Raw genomic sequence first — 24,949 nt, 5'->3', positions numbered from 1 at the left:
TGATGTGTGTTACTGCAGCCCAATGCCAGTCCACCTACTCAAAAGGAAGGCACCATTGCATAAAAAAAAAATTCCAACCTACGTTTACGTCTTCACTTAATTCTTTCCTCTCAGGAATTTCCCTTCCAATCTGATTGACTCATCAGTAACTGTGAGCCAAGATCTGCAATCAGCATCCGAAATGACTTTAGATGGCAAATAGATTACAACGCTAAATATACCCCAAAATCTTTTGGATTCCAATAACATTAAGCGTGTTAACCAATTTGCCTTTTGGTCACATTTGACAAAAAATGACATTCCGAAGGTCTCAAAGTGTCATTCATTTTCTCCATGTGCCATTGCCTCATTCCGCCTAGGGCAAATTGTGAAACATTGCGGCCATGCCAAGTTAAAAAAAAAAAAAAAAAAAATCCATCTTTGGATATATATAAGCTTTGTGAAATGACAATGCTAAGGTGCATCATGAGTTCACTGATAGGTGTGCTTCATCTACCGCTATATCTGCTGGCTGTGCTTTTTCTGCAGCTGCACCTGCTGTCCTGCTACGTCTTGGTGTCTCACAGGGGCGACACGCACGCCATACTTCGGGAGAACCTCAGGGCCTTGGCGCCTGCCCTCTGTCATTTAGTCGTGGCAGAAAGAGATTACGTAAGTAATTCACTTTCCAATGGTTGAGCCTGGGAATGAACACAATTGGCGAGCGCTTTTAAGCCGTATATTGTACTCGTCATTTTCAGCATGGGCATAACTTGCAAAATCCAAAACGTCATTTGCCTTTCAAATGAATACATTTCCATTGACACTAATATTTATTTTTATAATTTATTGACCATTCATTTGTCTGTTTGTTTGTTGTTATTTGGGCACTTTGTGGTGAAGCTTTAAATCTCATTATACTACTATAATGAGAATAAAAGCATTCAATTCAATTTAATTGCTTGATTTGAACCAAAAGACAATTGTTGCGCGATTTAAAAAAATCTCTTTCGAAAAATGGGTGTTTAACAAATTAAAGATTAAGTTTACACACTTAGAGAAGGTGAAGAAATTTAATGTATCTATTAGGGTCCGACAACTGTTTCTGTACACCATAAAAAAATTCAACTCTCTACGTTGCACGGATTGGAGAAACATGGCGAGAGAATCTTAACATACACACACTCACACACCCATAAATCACGCTAAAAAATAAATAAAATAAAAATCTCTTTCTCTAGGTGGAGCACGTTTTCAACAAGAACCCACCGCTGAAATTCACCGAGGACAACTTGGATCCAATTCCAGGAATAAAAATCCCAGTTGGGAACAGCAAGCACGAGATCCAATCGTCCATTTGCTCAATCAGTTTCTACCTACAACAACATTTACCATCCATTATCAAGAATGTGACCCTGCAGCATGCAGACCAGCTTTTACACAACATTGGGGACTTTTTTAGCCAATTTGAGGATGCGGTGAAGCGGTCTGCACACCAACAACTTCGTGAACAAGAAGGACGGGATGACGGTGGCGTGCCAGAAGAATGTGGCCCACAGGAAATCACAACTAATAATCAGAATCACGACTACATCTTGAAAGAACAAGGCCTCAGAATCATCTACTATACTCGCAAATGGGTGGAAGATTTCACCAATTCACAACCAAACTGGTGTTAACAGGAATATGATTTCCTCTCCACTGACTGACTAGGACATTCACACACTCGCTGCCTGAAAAGTATTATTTATATAATATTAAAATGATGTGTCTGTATCACTATGTATATATGTATTTTTTACAATGTTTTCATGTTAATCTAATTATTATTATTTATAAACATTTGTTTGTTTTTTATTATTAAAATGCCCTTTTCACAAATAACATTTCCTGGACTGTTTACGTTTTTTTAACAATTAAAAAAAATAAATCAATTCAGTTCAAACCTAACCTGCCATCGAAGTTCTACTCTGAAAAAATGACTGCAATTTGAAACTTGCACATCATTGCATTCAGTTTTTATTCACAATTCATACCGGGTCCCAAAATAAGGGGAATCCGGTTTGTAATTTTTTTTTTCTGGGCAAACAGTATTGACTATTTATACTTAGCAACCAAAACGGGAGTTGCAGATAAAAAAAAATGACACTGCACCGTTTTGTGATTAAAAAAATAAAAAAATCAACAATACAGAAAGTCATTGTCGTTATCAAGCAAGAGGACCAAATATGGATTGTATTGCAATTATGCCGTCTGAAGATATATGAAAACATGCCATAGTGCATCGAGAACAAAACAAACAACACAGCATTGTTTTCTACTCACCAGTACTGCCCTGAGGACGCATCAAATAACATGATGTCGACTGAGAAAATTTGTTCACATACAAATAGAAAGGTGAGACAAATATCTATATACAGTGAAAACGTGCAGCGTATATTAAAAGGTGCTGTAAAACACAACAGCAAGTGACTTTAAAATGATGGCAGACAAATGGTTATTCTATTCTCTCTCCATTTATCAGTTGCCTTTGCTCACCCAAAGAATCAACCAGTTTAAGTTTCAGTCATTTTTTTAGGTGTTCTGTATTTGATAGCACTTTTAGAAATACAGGTGCCAATCCCTATGTTTTCTTGGAGTTTTAGTGAGGGTCCCTATAAGGGCTATAAGTTATGTCCCTCAGTAGAAAAGGGCTGAGCAACTAAAAAACACAGTGGGTAGGGGGTTCAGCAACATTCTGTTGTCGTAGTTAAAGGCAAAGACCAGACACAAATCCAGCATATCCATCATATGTAACATTGGGGGTGGGAAAATGTCGATAAAAGCTAATAACCCCTAGAAAAGGACATTTTATCAATGCCCAAAACTATTTAAACCAAACAAATGTCCCACCCTTCCATGGGATGTCATTAAAACCCATTATCACACAGACCTGTCTTCGAGTCTATCAGTGTATGTGTGCGTGGGTATAACTAACATCACAAAACGGCTGTGGAGTGTGTAAACATTTTTCCATGCAATCAGGCTAATTTGCTATTTGCATACTTAGTTTGAGCAACTTCCTTTTAAATGAAAGTCATTTATTCAAGACATTGTCTTTCCATTAAAATTTTAAACCTACCGTTGAGAGCGATGGACATCTAGTCCATTCGTATTGGGAGAGTTGACAAGGAGCTTTCGCTGCCAGTCCTTTGAATTCAAATAGATCACTGTAAAGCCTCAGAGTTCTGAAAAAGAGGAATATCAACTGGGCCTAGAGCGAGGCTCCAAGTCGGCGTGCTTCAAAGCCTGAGAGGCCTCTTCGGGTAAGCGTGATGGATCGCTGAGGACGGACGTGGTGGTGCTCAGGTAGCAAAGTCTGCTGCTGACCACTGAAACAAATGCAGATACGCTAACAAATTCATTTGTGTCTAATTTGATCGTTTTCATTGGCCTAAGAACAAACGTATTGTAAATTATTGGTAAAAGAACTTTATATCCTTTGTTTTTGTTGAACACTGAAGACATTTGGGGTTCAGATTAAAAAAAAAAAGATGAACAACTCAAACAAGTTCAGATATGCAACTTGAATTTTGTTTTTTTACAGTAAGATGTTTTAGACAACATAGGAAATGGGACGGCTCTCTCCGTTAAAAAGGTTCCCGAACCCCTGGGCCATCTTATACGAGAGAAATTGGTAAATTCGATAATTTTAAGGGTACGGCTTATACTTGGAAGTGGTCAATATGCCGGAAAATACGGAAATTATAATAACAGGAAGAAAAATAGGGGCCTCGGAGGAACGATTTTGTCAGTTGCTTAGGCAATAATAATAATAATGTTCATTAGGTTTGAATTAAACAAAAAATACTTGAAGTGATTTGGATTAAAAAATACATTCAAACCCAACAACTTCCAAATGCAAAGCACGTGCCCAAAATGTATTGTATTGTCTAGACACAGTGCCTTTTGGAAATGACTCAAAAAGGTTGAGACCTGGTGCCAAGAGTATGTGGTAGCTCAACTATGACATAAGCTTCATAACACTTTCACTTCTCTGCAGAGTACCATGTCACACGGCAAGAGCCAGAAACAATTTAAATGTCTCAGCAAGTTTATACCATAAACTCAAGCACCAAACTCTACAGCTCGGCAATACATTTCTTTCTCTGCTTATCTTTTGTGCCAAACAAGGAATTTCCTCCGATGACAGGCGATACTCTATTTATTTATTTAATTATTATTATTTATTTTTTTATTGCCTTCTTGTTTCAGCGGACAGTCGATTCCACAGAAATTCGTTTAAGATTTTAATAATAGCAGTTACTCACAGGGCCTGAGGGCGACCAGCGAGCAGTGACGTTCGAGCCACTCCAGTGTGGTCTGGCAAAGCTCCGTCCCGGTAGCAGTCGACACCATCTTGTTAAACGATTCGAAGAGTGGTTTGATGATTATGCTGAACTGAGAGCAAAATGTCAAGGCACAATTGGGATTGAATCCATCGTTGGTTACACAACTTTTTTTCCATGCACACTGTAATAGAACATAAACATGCAACAATGGAAAACTGAAAATTAAATAGAAAATACTGTGCACATTATAGCACGTTAGATGCGATATGCGAGTTGCATTCACAGGCTGTTATTGATTCATTTTAACCTGAGAGGGTTGGAAGTGAATGAACCTGCTTGATTGCTATTGCAACGTTTTAGATGTCTATTACCATTATTGAAAGCCAAAGAATTAAGAAAATTAGGCTAAAGGGGTGCAATATGACATCAATATATACATCAGAACACTCAGAAGAACCCAAAACACGGACACATTCATTCAGTTAGCTTCCCCACGAAATAGTCAACAAGATTCAGAATTCCAGCATTAAAGGGGAAGAAAATACTAAATCACATTATTTAGTGTTTCATTTATTGTATAGTGCATTTAGTTGTTTTTAATATGGTATTGTGATATCATTATGTAACCCTGGCAAATCAAGGCACATCGAATCTTAAGTTTAAGTCTCTTGTCCCATCCCAAATATGCATAGGGTGTTATTCTACTTGTCTTCCCGTATTCGATAAATATCGTTTCACAGGAATAAGAAAATGAGGATTGAGCCAAGTGATTGCATAAAGCTTAAGGAAACCGTGCAATGAAGTACCCATAAACAAGATGACGAAATACCTGTATGTTTTCCACTGAATGTTTTCCTTCTGCCAACACAAATACCCCCCCCCCCCTCCACACACACACACACACACACAAATTAGGAACCATTTTAAAAAGGGACTTGTGTAACCTGACAGGTATACCATTAAGACTTTAAACACAAACAGCATAGACGAAAAGGATACAATCCAGAACTTCCAGTTCTGCCGGGAACGCTGCCTAACATACTCGGTGAACTTGTGCTGCATGTGGTCGAAGCATCGCTGCGTGCCCTGTGCTCCCGTGGCCGGCATCTGGTCGTGACACTCGCTGTGATTGACACAAAAAAAGAGGCAAAAACTGTAACAACAATTCACTTACTGCAACATATAAAATGTACCCATAAACACTACAGATTGTCACCATACCAGAAAAAAAATGGGAAAAAAAAAAATTCCAAGTGTACTTGAAGTAGCACAGCCCAAATAATGATTTATACTTATAGAACAAAACTACACAAATTACGAGCAAATATGTGCAAATAATTTTAGCTGAATGCAGTTGAGATAGGCAGAGACAAAAAGAAAGAACTGCGTTCGTTTGGAGCAGAGCTCCACACACCAAGAACGTGATGTTTCCCCTAAAATTTGAGCTGACGGCAGTAAATATCTCATCAACTCGCACGTGTGGCACCAGAAAATTTCCCTGTTATTTAAAACCTGTTGCTGATAAGAGATAACTTTCCACTCTGCCTTGAGCCAATTTGGCACAGACACCATGGGGAGTGGCGCAGAGACAAAATTAATTGCAACAATTAATTGCAACGTTCTGTTAAAACAAAAAGGACATAGATATGTACATCTTGCTACAAAAAAAATGATTAGATACAGAAACAACTTGTTGTTGCTAAATAATTTCTTAGTGTCAGATACCAAACAGATTTACACGGCATTAGAAGAGGATACGAGTAAATATTAAGTTAAGGCGACGAAAAAAAGTCATTATTGGAGGAAATAAAATTGTGGATTTAAACTCTACATAGGTCATTAAATGGGAGTTTTAAGCATTATGCAATATTTTGTGTCATCATTGTGTACATTTATACCATTGCATCATTGTAATGTGAAATAGCTTTAATGGTGCAATTGTAGTAGACTTGACACACCTAAATTTGCCCCAATAAATTCATTAACATTAACTTCTAATTGACAATATACCTTTAAAATAAAAACGATCAACGGTATTCCAACATGAAATAATAATTGTGACTTAGTAAATGTTTGCCATTTAGAGCTACAAAAATAAATATCTTGTTAATTGAAAAGAAATCAAGAAAAAAATTCACACAAAAAAAACCCAAAGAAAAATTCATTTTTAAATACAAAAAAATGCTAACTGACAGTGCATATAAAAAAATAACAATAAAAATAGTTATTGACAACATACTTGATGGAGGCATTGAGGCTTGTAATCTCCTCCTGCAATTTACTGATTTCCTCCTGCATTTGCTCCCTCTCTTGTTTGAGCTTTTCAATGTGGTCTACCGTCTTCTGCATGGTGACGGCAATACTTATCTGAGTACACACCAGGAGATTTAGAATGGCTAGTGTAAAGTGGTAAGTATACAATTAAGACTACAAACTTACATTGGCTTGTGAATTGAGGGAGGGAACTAGGCTGCCAAGCGTTTTGAAGGAATGATTTATATTTGATCGTCTCTTCTGCTCTGCAATGTGTCCTCTCCTGGGAATCTGGAAACAAACAATGTGGCTAAAAGAAGACAAACCAAAAGAAAGAGGATATTAAAAAAATCTGAGCCGTTGAATGAAGCAAGACATCACTGAGCTGATTGTGGCAGAAGTTGAAATACTGAGATGTTTTTCAGTGGGCAAGGCAGGGGATTGATTGAGCGATTCAACATGGTGACGATGCTAAACACATTGGCCTATACTATATTTTAATATATTTTCAGAACACAAGCACTTTTTTTAAGATTAGCAGATTCCACACAGACAAGTGAAGAATGCAGCTACTAAAAGGTAGCATGTTTTTATCTTTTGTACCACCGTCATCTTATCCATGGAGAGGTAAGCGGCCCCAAAACAATCTGATGCCACCTCAATCAGAGAATCCTAGCGATTATAGGCCAGTTTGAGATCTCACATTCACCTAGAAATCTTCGAAAAAAAATGGAGCAAAGTACCCCCATGATCACAAGATGGTCTACTATACCAAAACAAAAAAATGACCTCTTGACATGTCCTGTCATGTGGACTTCCTATGGGTGGCTCCAGTTTTTTTTACCTAGGTCTACAATGTCTTGTGTGTCTTGCTACTGCAACCAATACATTTCCCGAATACTAGATGAAATAAAATTCTAATCTAATGTAAATATTTACAACTATAACACCATAAGCGATTAACCTCTAAAATCTACACTTAATTATGTATATTTCCCAGATTCCACCCTGAAGTAACTGCTCCTTAGAAGTGTTACAAGCCAGGAAATAAAAATAAAAAATATTCCTGACTGAGTAGGAAGTTAAAGTTTTTTACGATTCCGTGAAATCGGATTTTAGTTTACGATCTATACTCATTCCTTCCGTATATTGAGAGCAATTCTCAGCATCAGACAAGTGGAACTCGTAAAGAGGCTTGCAGGCATGATTTACTGCAACATCACCGTGTAACATGACCCGAAATCTCCACAGATCATGTCTTTCAGACAAAGGAAAATGAACTGGTATTTACCCGTCCGTGACACTTTGACAGAGGGAAATGTACTGTACTTATCCAGTTCGGCCACTTTTACAAACAAGGAGAACCCCAGCCTGAATATTGTGCCGGTTCGCTTTTTGTTTTAAGGTTTTGCTGAAAAATTTAAGTTAACTTTGTTCTTTCGATTAAAGATTCAGAAAATGAATGAATGAACCTTCAATTAATTTAGCACATTTTCTATCTATCTATAGAAAATGAGCCGGCAGTATTGTAGAACACTATGTTACAGTGGTACCTTTACTCACTTTAATTCAAGTCACAAAAAGCCTGAATGGAAAAAAGTTTTGTGCCAATCCTACCTATACATTATGACAGCATACTCAATTATTTTATTTTTATTTTTTACCTGACATGTGGTACTGCTGATCAGTGATTGTGGACTGGGAACTTGATCTAAAGCACAAGGGGAGATGTGACCTGACACTGGCTGTCCCTGAACTGCAAAAAGAAACAGAGCACTATGAATTTGTATTCTTTTTTTAGTGTAACGAGACATTAGAAAGTTGGAACAAAGCCGCACCGGATACCGCCTCCTGGTTTCTGTGGCGAGAGGAAAATGATTTCTCTGAGGGAATGTTGCACTGTAGAGACTTCTGGTAGAATCCGCCAGCCTTATATGCAAAAAAAAAAACGCAATATTTAAAGTGAGATTAAATGTGTAAAAGACAACAAATTCAAGTCAGTGACTCCAGCAAAAGTGTAGATGTTGAAAACTCACCACACCACAATGAGCAATCAGCAAACCAGAAGATGCTACCACATCTGTTTTCACGGCTGGGATGGCACCTGAGGGTTAAAAGGAATACCAGTGAGCAGTTTTGTTTAGGTGTTGACTCCCCCATCCCAAACAGGAAGATCATTTCCAAATGGGTGCTGCGTTTATTGAAATCCATCTGAATCCTATGGATTCCCGGACCAAACACTTCATTTTTCTGTAAATTTGCATCACCAAATTTTCCATTTTTAAAATAGTAGCTCTTTTCGATGCTATGTAAGTGGTCCACATCATCCAGTACCAATTTTGGTTGCTATAAAACAATTGTAAGGTTGAGGCGGTCAAACTGATTGTTATAAATGTTGGGGTCTACAGTATTATGTGTATTTTCTGGATTTTGAGAATTTTCTGAAGACAAATAGCATTTCCTGAACCCAAAAAGTTGGAGAATCTTGCATCCAGACCTGTAAAGAAGATCTGCTGTGGGGACACTGGGATGGCTGGGCTAATCTTCTTCAAGTCTCGTTTCTTTTTGACATTGGGCGGCTGGAGATGTTTAGGACGGGCAAATGTGTGAGGCGGTGGTGGCACCTGGGGGGCAGGTGTGGTCAGCATTGGTGCTAGGGACAGCACCCGGGGCGGCAACGGTGGGGCGCATTCGGTGGAAGCTGCGGCCGCCCTGGAGGACGGCACATTCATGATGGTTTCGCCCAAGGGAGCCGATGGATTCAAGGGGGATTGGACCATGGATGCCACAGAATCTGGGATGCACCGTGACACCAGAGGATTGGAAGAGGAGATGGCAGCGTGGTTGCTAAGTGCGGAGTGCCCAGGAAAAAGAGGTAAATAGTTGTCTACGATGGCACCAGCACTGGTCTCACTGGTTTCACTTGTCACGGAAGGCGGGATGTGGCTATCCGTGAGCTGTATGGACAACAATAATTGGCTCTGGTGACAAAACACACGTCCAGTGGCACCTCGGCCTTTGAGTTCAATTTGTGTCAAGGCTAGGCTACATTCACACTGCAGGCCAATTCCCATTTCTTTTCATACGTATCACACATCTTATTTTTCATGCAGTATAAAAAGGAAGTACCGTATTTTCCGGACAAAAAGTCACGTTTTTTCTTAGTTTGGATGGGCTTGCCACTCACTCTGACCGTCAACAGCTTATGTCGTGTTTTTTGTCTTATAATCCATTAATTAACCATTGTATGAGAATTTCCTTTAGCACAGGTCCATCTAGTTGATACATAACACAACTCCTAACCTCTACTACTATTACACCATCTATTGGATGTATAACAGAGTCCCCAACTACTATTCCTACATCTACTACCACCACTACCACCCCCACCCACTACTACTACTACTCCATCTTATAATACTTTTCTATGAAACTAATTGTAAAATATAACGCTGTGCTTTATAACCGGGTGAGATTTATAGTAGGGAAAATAGGGTACTCAATATGGCAACCAATTTACAGAAAAATCTATCGAGAAAAAGTCCAAAGAACACTCAGATTGACACAAATAATCTTTCAAGTGATGCAGTTGACTGAGCAGCCGGTCAGGTTCCATTTTTCAGTTTAGTACAATTACTATGTTATGTGGGTTTGTGTCACTACTAAAGGACAGCAAAGGAGGCAAGAAGATGGAGTATACAGGGAGTCTCAAACTCTTACACCCTGCTGTTTAGGGCAGTGATTTGTTAGAATCTTGCTGTGCTCCGTGTTTACCTGCGAGGGAGAGCTGCTGCTTGGCATTGGGGTGACTGATGGTGCGGTGGGGGAAACGGGGAGGAAGACAGGTGGACGGAAGCTGTGAAATAAGTCTAAAAAAACAAGAGTCTCTAAGTTAGCAAGCTGTTAGTATAAAAATAATAATAATAATAATGAAATAAAATAAAAATTTAAAGCATATTATTAGAAATATTAATCAATTTTCATCTACTCTCCAGGTTACTAGGTTAAAGAAACTAGTGTGATTTTGGGAAGAGTGCACAATTAGTGTACGTTCATGGGGTGAATGCAGGATTGAATCCATTCAATTCATACAAAAGGACCACGCCACCCTAAAACCCTAATGAACAAACTCCTTGGCGGCAAGTTGGACGACAACACGGCCACTGGAAACTAGTATAGGGCTATGAGCTAATGTGAAGAAAGCAAAGGCACTACAGCTAAACTGAGCTCATGAGACAGTTGAATGCTTAGTGAATTATATATATTTTTCCCACCCAAAAATCTACCTAGTAGTCTGTTGTGGAAAATGTTTTTACTGTGTTTGTTTTTTTCATTGGAAGCCATGGCGGTTCATCTAAGTGAGAGCATTTTAGCTAAACTGCTAGTTGAATTAGCCGTGCTCGGTTGAAAATGTAATAGGACTTTTAATTCAGATGACTAAGCTTCTCACTTGGCTCCAGTGAAATATTCACATTGCTGTGCCATGTTTCAATTTGCCATGCAGCGTTGACAAGTTAAACATCTATTTTCCATTCGACTGCCTGATTGGGGATGACCAGACTTGTTACCTTGCCTTTGGTATTTTTTTTTCCTAAATACGCTGAGCAATCAGGAAGCATATAACTAGAAACCTGTCTAGTCAACTGCTTCCTTGTGGCATTTCAAAGAGAGTAAAGGTTAAAATACCACTTTCAAACCCAAACCCAGGGTTAAAGTCTTCATTTGTAAACAGGTTACATACATCCTGGAAAAGAGATGACAACAAAGAGTTTACGCCACCACGGCTTCTACCTTGTAGTGGATCAAAAGAAAAGTCCAGGTTGGGCTGCAACTGCAACAGTCCTGGTTGAATCATGTCTGCATTCACTGCATGAGCTGGGGAAGGCAAACAACTCTGAGGTTACCATAGTTTGCTTGAACCTCTCACTGGAAACCTGAAGCCTTTCCTAAAATGTTAAACTAGGTTCTGAATGTCACCACTAGTTGAAAATCTAACCTTGACCCCAAAAAAAAAAAAAAAAAAAATTTAACGCATAATTTGACATCCTAAGCCTTTTTTGGGAGACTTGTTGTTGTACAGTGCTACCTCGAGATATGAGCTTAATTCGTTCCCGGACTGAGCTCGTATGTCAATTTACTCGTAACTCAAATGAACGTTTTTCATAGAAATGAACTAAAAAACAAATTAAATCGTTCCAACCCTCAGAAAAAAACACCCAAAACAGGGTATTGGATTGGAAAAAAAAATGTATTTGTTCTAATTCGCCATCTATTCACAAAGTCACAAATAACTACTGGTTTAATAGTACTAAAATGTGTTTAATAGTACTAAGATGTGTTTAATAGTACTAAGATGTGTTTAATAGTACTAAAATCAGACGGATTTCGGGACTACTGAAGAGATAAAACTAAATACAACATTGGCACGGCATCCTCACCATTCTCCTTGGGGTTGGGCCAGGCAGTGGGCTGGTGCGACACCAAGGTGGAGAAAAGAGTGTCAGACACCTCGGACATCAAGACTTCCACATCAAAGAAACCTTCGAGCTCCATGGGCACAGGGGCCACACTCTCTTCATCCTGACAAAAGCAAGCACGGAGCATGTCTGGAGAGACTTCCCCAAACAGTGCTAACTGCTCCTTGGGGCCCTTTAGGTGTTAAAAATGCAAGCGCCAAGATGGTTGGTTATTCATATGAGCATGCGGGAATCAGTGAAGCCAACACACACATACACAAACACAAAGTAGAAAGTGCGCACACACACACACACACACACACACACAAACAAAAACACTCATTTTTCTAACAGAAAGTATCATCAGTAATCAATTCAAATAGAAACATGTTAAATTCTATATTTTCTTTTATAAATCAAAACTAATGTCTATAACCTGCTCAGTGAACTCGTTTGAAAATGAATTTAAAAAAATCGATAACCCTGGTTATCAACTCTAAATGGGAAACCTAAATTAAACCCCAAATCCTGCCATAAAACACCTAAAAATCTTTTTTAAAAGACAAACTTGACAACAAAGATGAAACCTATACAGTATGTCCTTGTGTTAAACAGTTCTCCCCACCTATGTCTTTTTGTCCTTACAGCTTCAAAATATAACTCAAGTAAAATGTAATGTACTTGAGATATCAAACAGCGCCATCGTGTGCGTCCAAGCACTGTTACAACCAGATTTTACTTGTTTTATAAAATATTTCCATTTTATTTTTAAATATTGAAATTCTCAAGACTTTTTATACCAACTGCATACAGTATGTAGCACAGATATATATTTTTCCTGACTGAAATTGTAAACAAAGCCCATCCCTAGTTCAAATAATCCAAATAAAAACAATAAAAAAATGTTTGGGTGGATTAAAGTCAAAGTGACAAGCTGCATGCACTTTTTTTGCCATAGAATTTGCATACCTTGAGCAAACTTGATAGGTCGTCATCCTTATGTTTCTGCAACTGAAAAGACAGGAAAATAATCAGTGCCCATGTTAACAGGGAACCAGACTCTTTTCAAAATTATGTTTTTTTGGTAATAATATCCTTGTAAGAAAAAGTAAACATTTAAAAATCAGTAATTCGCCTTTTTTCTTAATTTCCCATTTTTTCTAGTCACTGCAAGTCGAGACAAACTATATTATTGGGATTGAAAAGTACCGTGTAGCAAGAATTACAAGAAAACCAGTGTAATGTTACATATTTTGCAGAATACAAAAAAGGTTTGGTCGGTCTCAACATATTACTGTGCGCGATGATGTTTTCATGCAAAAGGGAAAATCTTGACTGAGTTACAACTTGTATGCTCATGCATTAAAATGAATAATTTCAATGCCTAAAAAATGTTAAATATTGACCATGAACTGAAATGCACAACTGTAACCAGTGAGTGAAACTCAACTCTTTTCTTAAAGTAGGTCCTCCACTTATGATACTCTCGGATAACGACTTCGATTCTTCTCTTCCAACATTTGCCCTCGGTGGTGATCATCTGGGAGTCAGAGCACATGATATGAAATTATTATTATTATTCATTTGAATATTTTCCAATAGCCACCTCCAAGGGTGGCCGGGGGACGGAGTGGTAAATGTGTCGGCCCCACAGTTCTGAGATCGAGGGTTCGATGTCAGGTCCAGACATTCCTGTGGGGGGTTTGCAAGTTCTCCCCGGGCTTGTATGGGTTTTCTCCGGGTACTCCAGTTCCCTCCCACATCCCCAAAACATGCAGGGTTGGCTGGTTGAACACATTAAATTGCACTGAAGTATGAGTGTGAGCGTAAATGTTTGCCTCTCTCGTTGTGCCCTGTGATTGGCTGGCCATCAATTGAGGGCGTCCCCCTGCTAGTCCCCATAGTTATCTGGGATAGGCCTTAGCACCCCCCACAACACTTGGATAAGTGGTACAAAGAAAGAATGAATGAATCCACCTCTGAGGTACGATGCGCTTCCAGGTCAATGTTTCCTTCCAGTGGGGTGACAAAATGACAAACAGGATTTTGTCTTCTCTCCACATCTGAAGGTGAACAAAAATCCAAACAATGTTACTTAAGGCAAAATATACTGATAAACAGCCTTCAGTTCTTACACTGCATGTACCACGCCCTCCAGATAGCATTGTTGAGGCGGATCTTGTCTCTCCAGAGTAGCTTTAAACCCTTGAAGTTTTTCCACTTTGGTGACACCAGCTTACCACTGAACAAACATATCCAAATAAGAGATTGTCAAATTAATTCAAATGAATCAATTTGTTGAACCATAATAAATCAGGCAAAAATCCTAGCAAAGCAACTAAAATGACTACATCACTGAAAATGAATGAATTCATGTTCTGACAAACGTTGCTTTTGGAAAGACGTGATGATTATGATAATGAAAAAGGTTCCTCCTGTCACTATCTGGGGGGCAATTTTAGTCCTTGGATAGGACTTTCTGGAAGGCCACAAAAGCCACCATAAAATGTGTTTCAAATTGAAGATACTTTAACCCCGCGCCCCTGGCCGAGTAAATCACAAAATTGCGTTCCTACTAGGCGTTTTACTACCTAAAAAAGCAGAGAAGCAGTATAGTGATCTCCTCTATTGTCTTGAATATTGTTTATTATTGGCACCAGAATTCCACACGATGACGCCAAAAGCAGCACTTGTAAGCAGGGCTTTTGTCTTGCGCGTCCCATCAGCGAAATCTAAATACTAAACATTGGAATTAACTGAACCGAAACTACGGAAATATTTAGTACATATAAATATATATTTAATATATAACAAGACGAAGAATAGGGCGTCCGCACAATAATTGCTTAGGTAAATTACAAAAACCTAAAATACTTTAAATCTTCATTGATTGATTGATTGATTGATTTTTCTCCCGGGTGTGGCATACCTGTAGGCTAGAGTCATGCACTCAAAAAGTTTGGTCAAAGATGCATCGATAGAGATGTGAGATGTGCTAGCTTTGCCAAAGTGGTACGTCTGACAGGTCTGCTTGTTGACGGTGTCGAAGTCGTAGCCTTTCTTCGGCGGGTGTTCGCTGTGTGGCGACGACACCATGAAGTGTCCGCTGTGAATGATCTGGGACCTCCTGGGGTCCCGACTCCAGTTCAGGCTGGGGCTGCAGATCGGGCTAGTCTCCTCGGCGTCGGAGTCGTCATCGTCGTCCCCTTGCTGTTTGTTCTCTCGCTGCCTGTTGGAACTCGGCTGTCTCGAAGCCATGGCTGCGAACAAATAGCTAACAAGCTAGCAAGGTAGCCCGGGAGGAATTGTTACTATCCTATCCACGTCATGAAACTTATCCAAGGCACGACGAGTGGCCCCTGGTTCGGTTACTTTTGTATCCTGCCACTTTGACGCACCCACACCTGAAAAAGTTCTTTTGACGACTTTCACAACTTTGTATACAAGTTGACCAAAGAAAGACCAGCTGACGCAAAACCAACTGCTTCATATGGGAGGGCGGGGCTGAATGTCATCGTCAGATTACAAGGTTTCTAATTGGTCCGTGTAAATCCATCACCTTCGTCTGATTGGTCTAAACGGCTAACGCCCCAACAACTGGAATATAAATAAAGAAAAAGGTCACTAAGGGGTCAAGAATCACCATCACAAAAACTTAAAGAAACCAAACCGACAGTACATTTTATTTTACCGTAAAACCCCTTGTATACATTGACATGTAATTTTGCCTTGTAAGCCTTTGACCCTTGATGTCCTCTCCCGGATGTCAATCAAGGTGATGACAATGACGATGATGCTGTTAATGATAATGATTCAGATGATGGCAGGCCAAGAATTTGACGTGTAAATATGTCCATGGAAATCTCCTCTGGTATCAGACTCTCCAAAGTATATTCTTGACTGGCATCTGAATGAAACACACAACAAAAAGTAATATTAAAAATCAAAACAACGCCAGTTAATGAACATGTATTCCCACATACTTTCAGATTTAAAGATGTCGACCTCTGGACTTTCCTCTTCTTTCACTTCAAAGAGGCCCAACAATGCACTGAAACACTCTGCCAACTCATCCTCTGTCATGGCTTCCCCTGTTTCAACATAACACCTCATCAAAATCTGATTGAAAAATGGTATAGGGTGAAAGAAATTCTTATTGCTGCCCATGAAATGTAAAAATATTTAAAGTAGCTACTACTGTTCAGTTGTAACGGTTAAAATAACAGCGAACAAATTCAAATTCCTGTTGGTGCGACCACATTGTGACAGTGAAAAATAATTGACCCGCGGTATTTTAGTTTGTCGATTCATAATCATACGAGAGGGCTGCATTTCGATTGGGTATGTTATATTGGATACGTGAGTGAGTTGGATATTTCCTGGTTCATGACACAAAAAGTCAAGACTATTTATTATTGTATACCTTGGAACTGCAGGAGCTCCAGCAGCTGGTCCCTGTGAAGACGGGGCTCTCCATTTTGTCCGTTAACCTTACCCAGAACCTCGAAAGTTCTGACTAGCTCATCTGCCGATATGCCAAAGGCCGGACGATGGTTTATGTAGAGTTTGATCAATTCCTCTAGGTTGATGTCGGTGACGTACTCTCCCGTTTCTGCATATTGGCCCAACTTCACCTCATTCAGCATATCTTCAACCTGGACAGTAAAGGACAGTAAAACCATATTTAAAGTTGCAGACATCCCACTCATAGATTGGACTAGACCAGGGGGGTATCAAACTCAGCCCAGACCAGTTTATTTTGGACCCAAAAAGTTAAGAATATTTGTTCTCTGCCACAAATACTGAAGAGGCGTACCTCTTGCTCTGTAGGGAAGTAGGCCAAAGCACGCATGAGGGAAGGCAATTCTGTCAGTGGGATTTTGGTAGACAGCTGCCGTGTGTCCATGGAATCAAGACCTTGATTGTGGATTTGGCAGTAATAGAAAAAGTCTTCGATTTCCTATGATATAGAGAACATCATTGGCAGAATAAAAAAAATCCTGCTGTAAACACAGATACTTTTGCAAGTGACATTTCAAATCACTCAGCTCTAATCAATTGCTTGAAATAGTTGGTGAATTGCGAGCTTTTGAGCTATTAACTAATTCCATATTTCATTTTTTTTCACTCAAATTACTAACATGTCATGTGGATTTAAAGAGCAATGAGACATTAACCTAACCAATTTGTAGTTGGAAAAAAATTGGTGTCCTAAAACATTGACAGTTAGTTAGTGTACATATTTACCCTGTAGAATTTTCCATTTCTTCCTCCCTCTAAAAGTGTATAATATGGCGTCAACTCTTTTCCTCCTAAAGCTGCTGCTCCCTCCAGTGCTCTGCATTCACCAGAAAAAGTCATTCTCAAAATCACTGCCATTATTGAACTTGCCAGGTATCACAACTGTGCTCCATCATGACCAACCAATTGTAAGATTTGTACAATTATTATATCGGCTGGCCACCGATTCACTGACCCAGAGTCAGCTGGGATAGGCTCCAGCAACCCCTTATAACCCTAATGAGGATAAAGTGGTTCAGAAAATGAGATGACAGTTAAACCTATAATTAATGGAGCAAGAAATAATGTATTCTTAAATAAATAAGATGCCCCTCAGAAATGTGCAGTTTTATCACAAAGCATAATACCACAGCTGTCCCAAGCTTTTGCCCGTTATGAGAGAAAGGTACTCTAGCTACCCATAGCTTATCTTCCACGAAAGGACAGTGCAGTCAGAGCCGCCAGCGGTGAAAAGAAATAGTCCATCGTGGGAAAAGGCAAAGGCCGAGACGCCAGTTGGATGGCAGACAACCGCTTGGGACTTGTAAGGGTTGCCGTCCAGCGGCAGGATCTGCAGGCCTAGCTGGGGAAGGCGCAAGCAGGTCTTGCTCGATCATAGGGTGATGAAAAGTGCAACTACGTAAAGTCTACTGACCTTGTCCTCATTGATATATGCCATGTAATACGCGCCATTCTGAGTTTGTTCCGACGTCGGTAGAATCCCGATTTTCTTAACAGGGCTTCCATACGTTGGCCCGAGAAGGGTCTTTCTGTTAGAATCCATCAGACGCACATTAGTGCTAACACATTTGGAGTATCCCATCACTCAAGTTCACCTTGATTTCTTGGTATTTCACCCCTGGGCTGCATGACAGACCTCCCCTCTCATTGCCCTGAATCATTATTTTGACTCCGAACAGTGTTGATGTCATTTACCTGCATTTCTTGGAGGTGCTGTTGAAAAGTTTCATTTTGTATTGATCTGAGGCGACCACCAGAAACTCCTCGGCACTGAGAGGTGGGTACCAGGTCATGCACTTGGGAACTGCGCTCTGCTCAAGCCGAGTTGAGTGCAGAATGACCAGCACCCCATTTTCACTGGCCTCTACGTCATACTCCACCTGTTCCAGGAAGTAATAGCTACATTCTCTACTCACAGTCAAACTTTTGAACGATTTCAAAATGAATCATTTGATTTATCTCTGCATAATTAACTACAAAATAGACAAGACTGGATAAAAAAGTGTATTTTTTCTTATATGTTACTTTTTATAATTGAGGATATGTCATTTAATGGATAGCTCACAAGCAGACGATCCATGCCTAGCGTTAACAGTCGGGGCTTGCCGCTGTCCTGGTGTACCCCAAACAAAAGGTCCGTAATAGGCTTGTAGTGGGAGCGATACCTGGCCAAGTAAATCCACTGAGGAGGTTGCATTCGGAACAACGTCACCGCCTTCCCCACATCCTGTTAAGAGACAGTTTGATTTATCATCTTGGCTATCAGATTTTGTATCCATAGATAGAACATTTCTTTGGACAAAAGTTGACAAAACATAGTGGCACAAGAGAGCACACATAAAATGAAGGACTGTATTGCATGTGAAGCAAAATGCGAAAGAACATGACTAGAGTTGCATTACACTAAATACGAGATGAAATTACTAATCTTATTACAATTGATTAATATAAGGAAGGAAACAATGTTAAGTGGCATAATTAAAGATTAAATGTGTGATAAGATATGGGACTATACACGGAGAGATGAGATTTTATGGGGTGGATTTGAAGTTGTATAATGCCAACGCAAGCTTCATTTTGAATCCAGAATTTGGGTTGTGCGAGCACATGCATGCAGATGTAACAATATTACAAAGTGAATAAAACGTCGGAAAAAGTGATAGAAAATATGTGCGGATGTGAAAAGAAAAAGGAAACGAGCAGAGAAGAGAGAAGAGTGTGCATGTTATTTTAAACTATGAAATTGGACTGTTGCGTCTTAGCCAGGTGCACTTTTAATGCAAAATTTGTCAGATAATGAAAATGAACTGAATGACATGTGAGTCAAAATATGGGGTGAAATGAAGTTTGAAAATATAACGTTGAAATACATTGGAAATCTGATTCCTTACTTACTGCAGTGGCAAGGTACTGGGAGTCATGTGAAAAGCTCATGTGACTGATGCTGTCTGGAGGGTAATCGAAACGCTCCTTGGGATCACTTTGTAACGTGTCAGCATCCAGAAAGTGAACAGCTCCGCTTGCAAAACCCACCGCCAGGTAGCGTCCTGCACAAAAACAAACAAGTTTAATAGGCAGGCAGATGCAGCTTTGTCATTGGAGCTATTGCTTCACCACCTGCAGACAATCACAGATAATGTACATACAGTAGATCGACTATTTAAGGATATCAATAAATATAGAACAAAAGCTTTCTATATTGACCTTGTGGGTCAATGGTGACACACTGGATCTCTTTCTCTTTCTCTACAACCAGTTTGCGGATGGTCCGCTTCTGCTGGTAGTCCCAGATCTTTAAGATGCCCCTCTGATTGCCCATGACAAAGGCTGGCTTTTTTGGATGACAGGCCACGGCGTGAATAGTGTCGCAGTTTTCCTGCAGAAGGACACGCCATGTGCCTCTTTCCACAGTCACGTGAATAACTGTAGATGTGGCAGAGGACACCACAAAGTTTCTGCACAAATGAGAGGCAATCAGAGATGGCATTAGTTTACAAATGACAAAGGAAATAAAAGATGTGATATTACATGAGACCGATTGGATCATATATAGTAAAAAATGTAAAATAGCTAAGAAAACAAACATTTCAGCAAGTAAAATGATAGATTAGTTGAAATGCAATAGCAAAAGAACCTCGATACGAGATGATAAAAAACTGCATTCTAAAGCTTTCAAAGGAGAGTAGATTAATTTGACAAATGAGACAATAAAATGGAGATGGAATGTCATAAAATGAGACAGAAATTACATAATACACCAGACATGATTATTGGTAAGTATCATCATGGCCAAATATCAAGAGAGAGAAGACATCATATCAGATAGGTAGCTGAGCTCAGGTATAAAATGCCAGATAAGATTCATTTAAAGACAACAGAAAAGGCATACAAATATTTTTTCAAAAGGCGTCAATGTGTCTGTTCTATAAATAGGCTATCATTGATGGCCCATTAATAATGTTCCCTTTTCATACTTAGCATGGAATGTTGATTAACGGAATTTACATATACTATTTGAATGGATCGTCGCTTAACTAATTGATGTATGGACACAGATTGATGTGTTGTTACAAACACATCATTTACTGTGATACTATGTACAAATATAGAATTGATGACAAAAACCTACCTGCCAAGTGCTGGTTTGTCATCAATGGTGCCATCTTCCAAAAAGCCTCTCTCAAATTCTTTGGAAAACGATATGGAAACAATGGGGTCCAGACTCATTTGGGTGAACCAGGTCAGGAGCAGCATATTTTCATCGTAAAAGTTGATGTGGCCTCGTGTGTCTCCTGTGACAATGCAACTGTCGCAATAAAGAAACATTTACAACTGAGGAATCCCAGTCAAAGCCTTATAGAGTGAATGCTAAAGAGCTAGCAAAATAAATATTTACCCAAAATTTTACTCGCATCTCAAATTGCTCGTATGTCGGGGCAATAAAAGGGTAAGTACTTACTTATCTACTGCAACCAGCACAGTGATGGGATGCCCCTGCAGAGAGATGATCTTTACCCGATCCCGGCTCAACCTTTGGTTGCTTTCCAGGTCCTGGTTGAGCTCCCAAACCATGACGACGCCGGCCCTTGTCGGGGTAATGATCCGGAATTCTCGCCAGTGGAAGACGGATGGACTCAAAGGCCCGCCGGCCATTTTGAGCATTTCGCAGAACTCGGGCGTGGATTGGGGGAAGAGAGACGTGTTCAGTTCCAGGGTGGTCGCGTCACCCAGCTGATTAGGGCCAAAATGTACAAAATGAATACAAATATGGTACTGTAAAAAAAGCAACTCAAATAGTGGTGCTAATCACTAAAACAAAGAGAGGAGAAAAAGAATGTGGATTCACTTATTTCTGGAAGGAAAAATATGGAATCACCCGGTCAAATTTAATTCCAAAAACGATGACCTTCATAAACTTCTACATAAAAAAGACCAAGGTTACAATGCTCGAAGGAAAAGCTATCATAGACTGTAAATGAAATTCACAATTATTAAGTGATAATTTGCACAACTGCATTAGGCAAATTTGCACTGCTTTTATGTATTGCAATTTTCCTATTCCTGTATTCTCACCGTTTTGCTACTGTGACATTGAAATTTCCCAAATACGGGATGAATAACATTAAATAATCTAATCTAATCTTATCTAAATTTAATCCAGTGTTAAATGTTTGTGACAAATGTTTTTTTCCAATATTACAGTGAAAAATAGTTGGTCATCTAGTTTGGAGGGAGAAAAAAAGTTTCACATTGAAAATAATTACCTTAATAACCTTCAAGGGAACATATTCCAAACATCTCTGAGCCTGAAAAAAAGAAATTGGTTACTGCAAAAAAACAAAATTTACTGGAACAACAGTGTCAAATCAAATTAAAAAACACTTCAAAATTGACAACCATGCGCAACACCGATAGGCGTGTGACAAAGTGGTCAATATCGATGGTGCCGCTGTAAAATGACCCCCCCAAAAAAACTGAATTGATTCATACTACTCACTGTGCTGTAAAACAAGACTTGAATTTCACTGCTGCTCAGCAACTGAGTGCTGTTTTTGGGGTTGAAAATGATGTGATTCTGAAAGAGAAATCAATAAGCATGGGTTTGTCTAATTTGCTTGAATGAACAATTAGACCTACTTGATAACCATACTCGGGGCTGAGCTCGGTAAGATAAAGTGGTTCGGTGGCTTCATTGGTCCAGTCCCAGATAAAAACATTCTGCCAACAAACAACACTGATGTGTAAAACAACACTGCACCTTTGGTAAAATAAAATATTTTTCTCTTTTTGCATGAAGGTTGGGTACCAACAACTAAAACCTACTTGTTGACTTTCCCTTCCGAGTGTCACCAGCTGTTTGGCGTCCCCTGAAAAACTGAGGGCAATGACTCCGCCTTCGGAATGGCAGTCGAACAATGTGTGCACAGGAATACTGTAAATTCCAAATAGATCCAGTCATCCAAATCATTTTTTTTGTGAATTTAAGGTGTGTTGGTTTAATGAGTTTCTACCTTTTTTCTTTATCTAAGTCTACAATGTCTTGTGTGTCTTCCGTCTGTTTTGCTACTGCAACCAAGACATTTCCTAAATATGGGAGGAAATAAAGTTCTAATCTAATCTACATTATATTATATGTATATTACTATTACCCCTTTTTAAATTTAAATCCAATGTAGTATTTTGATTTAATGTGTCAATCCAGACTTAAAAGGACTTTTTACATCTAACCATTAACATTTTAAATATCCCACATACAAAATACTAAAACAGGCAGTTTCAGGGTAAATGTACTTGTCCAAAGAGGGCATACCATATAATGGCTGACATACCTCCTCAAATGCTATTTGAAATTTTTTGCCCCATCTTCCATTCAATTAATCTCAAATAAAAGTTCAAATAAAATGTTTCAATTGTTTTTACACACCCACACAAATATGCATGTATGGTGTATAGGTAGTTTGGTATGTATTAAGTATGGTTTCTTAATATGGCTACCCAGTGTATGAATCCCACAGTATGACGGTGCTTTTCTCATTTTGGTCTGCCGTAGCAATCCAGCGTCGATCTTCACTGACACACATGCACGAAATAGGGCAGATGTGACCCTGAAAGATTTCAAACCAGCAAGCAATTTATGTTCAGTCATCATGTACAAATCACATGTTTGAGAGATGCCTATTTTAATTACTTGGAGTATGTGCTGGGAGTTCGTAGTATGGTTATAGAGGATGCCAACATTAGCACCGGCATACAGGAAAACCAGCTGACTGTGGTCTTGCAAAACGTAAACAGGAAGAGAGGAATTCACTCCGGAGACCCAATCAAGTGACTAGATGGAAAGATAGCAACTTTTACAATATATTCGCTAGGTTTACATCATACAATGGTACCTTGTTAAATGCTCAAGCACTCCTATAGAAGTATAAACTACAAAAATGTATCAAGATTATAATGTTTTATTATCACACTAAAATACTAGGTAGATTTTTGGGGGGTGTACTGAACTGTTTTTCCTTGTCTAAAAGGTCACTCACATACAAACTTGTGGGGACTTGTTTGTTTTTGTCTTACTTTAAAGGCAGTTTCTGAATCAATTTTGTAAATCAACTTAGTACTTAGTGCTTTTCTACCTTCAAAGTACACACCACCTCACAGATAGCAAACACAAAGTACACCCCCCCCCCCCCAAATAACTGATAATTAAAAATAAAAAAAATACTAAATGAGAGAATCTTAAGTCAAAGGTATCATTCAATTCAATAATATATTTACCAACCAATGCATGCATTGTACTGTTGGGGAGTTCCTGTGTAAAAAGGGTTTCTCTTGAGGCGGAGGATACTCGGGATTCCCTGCTTCGTCTGAGTTTGTCAATACTGCTCAGATGGCTTTTGGAGGGCGTCTCAGGAAAGCGCACTTCAGACATGGTTCCTGTCAAGAGTTCAATAAAATCTGTCAAGACCTTTGAGAAGGAGAAAAATGCACTTTCTACTGACCTCTTGCCGTAGATGGGCCTTCCTCCTGTTAATCCGTAAACGATTCAAATGGTGCAGTTCAACTGCGTTTCCGTGTCAGTTTAATCTGGTACAAGAGTACAAAATTTGAGAAAATAATTTCATGTTAGAAAGGGATTTAGGTACCTATGCAGTGTTGGATAGGTTACTAGTGTTTCCTGACAAGAGTTTAAGTTTTTAATGGATTTAGAAAACAAATCTACTCATTTATTTATTTATTATCATTATTTATTGATTATTCATCTGTTCATTTGATTGTTTTTTGTTGTTATTTGTAAATTTCCCTACTTATTTATGTTGTTACTATACTTATTTATTATTTATTTGTGTTTGTTGTGCACTTGGTAGTGAAGTTTTAGATCTCATTTTACTTCTATAATGACAATTAAAAGCATTCCATTCAATTCAATTCGTTCATATTCAATACGTCAAATTTGTTATTTTAAAGCAGCCAACTAATGTTTTGTTTTTGTTCTTTTCACCATATTTCGACCTGCGAATTAAATAACAACTAGGAGAGAAGGGTTGGAAAAATGACAATTTTCACGAATACATAAAAAAATAGAAAACTACGCGTACATTTATACGCTAATTACAAATTAGTGCAATTACTATTTTTATCGGTCAGATAGCCTAGAAGCGTCCAAACCATTTTATCGCCGACAAACCGTTCAAAATCACCTGGTTGCCACAAAACAGCTGCGACTCAGACGGACAAGGTTTTCAGAATAAAAGCTCGAATAACAGTTGACTTGAGAACTTTTCAGAGAAATTCATGTTTTATCTTCCATTGGATTAGGTCAATGCTTAGCATTGGTAAACGATTTTAAAAGTTTGTATAGTGCTACCGTTGCCTAGCTACCGTATTGTCAAACACTAGCACTAATCACCAAAC

The 24,949-nt window shown here is 38.9% G+C and overlaps 2 protein-coding genes across 6 annotated transcripts; both read right to left on the bottom strand.

Moving 5' to 3' along the window:
* Positions 1-1,980: 1,980 nt before the first annotated feature.
* mlxip (MLX interacting protein) lies at positions 1,981-15,573 on the bottom strand. 5 transcript variants are annotated; one of them, XM_077715091.1, is made up of 17 exons: positions 14,949-15,573; positions 14,155-14,261; positions 13,997-14,082; positions 13,470-13,559; positions 12,989-13,030; positions 12,002-12,212; positions 11,355-11,438; positions 10,338-10,432; positions 9,061-9,520; positions 8,600-8,667; positions 8,402-8,492; positions 8,228-8,319; positions 6,750-6,854; positions 6,550-6,677; positions 5,310-5,433; positions 4,290-4,419; positions 1,981-3,350 (listed from the first exon to the last, which is right to left on the bottom strand). In XM_077715091.1, exons 1-17 carry the CDS (start codon positions 15,275-15,277, stop codon positions 3,223-3,225), a joined length of 2,370 nt encoding a protein of 789 aa, XP_077571217.1. In that variant the 5' UTR covers positions 15,278-15,573; the 3' UTR covers positions 1,981-3,222. The 5 variants fall into 5 exon arrangements, 4 of the variants coding, with proteins under 4 accessions (XP_077571217.1, XP_077571218.1, XP_077571219.1 ...); XM_077715092.1 differs by having other exon boundaries at positions 6,550-6,653; XM_077715093.1 differs by having other exon boundaries at positions 12,002-12,143.
* Positions 15,574-15,668: 95 nt separating this feature from the next.
* On the bottom strand, positions 15,669-24,913 carry cfap251 (cilia and flagella associated protein 251). The gene is made up of 22 exons (XM_077715090.1): positions 24,736-24,913; positions 24,037-24,121; positions 23,817-23,971; positions 23,229-23,369; positions 23,036-23,145; positions 22,364-22,472; positions 22,178-22,258; positions 22,038-22,115; positions 21,805-21,846; positions 21,000-21,271; positions 20,670-20,846; positions 19,745-19,995; positions 19,436-19,587; positions 18,606-18,767; positions 18,236-18,420; positions 17,955-18,069; positions 17,719-17,882; positions 17,267-17,357; positions 16,836-16,979; positions 16,443-16,674; positions 16,003-16,110; positions 15,669-15,926 (listed from the first exon to the last, which is right to left on the bottom strand). The coding sequence occupies exons 3-22, from the start codon at positions 23,964-23,966 to the stop codon at positions 15,790-15,792; spliced, it is 2,901 nt and encodes a 966-aa protein (XP_077571216.1). The 5' UTR covers positions 23,967-23,971; positions 24,037-24,121; positions 24,736-24,913; the 3' UTR covers positions 15,669-15,789.
* Between the last annotated feature and the right edge of the window lie 36 nt (positions 24,914-24,949).

This window comes from Stigmatopora nigra, chromosome 4, assembly GCF_051989575.1.
Source record: "Stigmatopora nigra isolate UIUO_SnigA chromosome 4, RoL_Snig_1.1, whole genome shotgun sequence".
NCBI lineage: Eukaryota > Metazoa > Chordata > Actinopteri > Syngnathiformes > Syngnathidae > Stigmatopora > Stigmatopora nigra.
The sequence above is the reverse complement of the archived record's forward strand: the minus strand, read 5'-3'. Positions and strand labels throughout refer to the sequence as shown.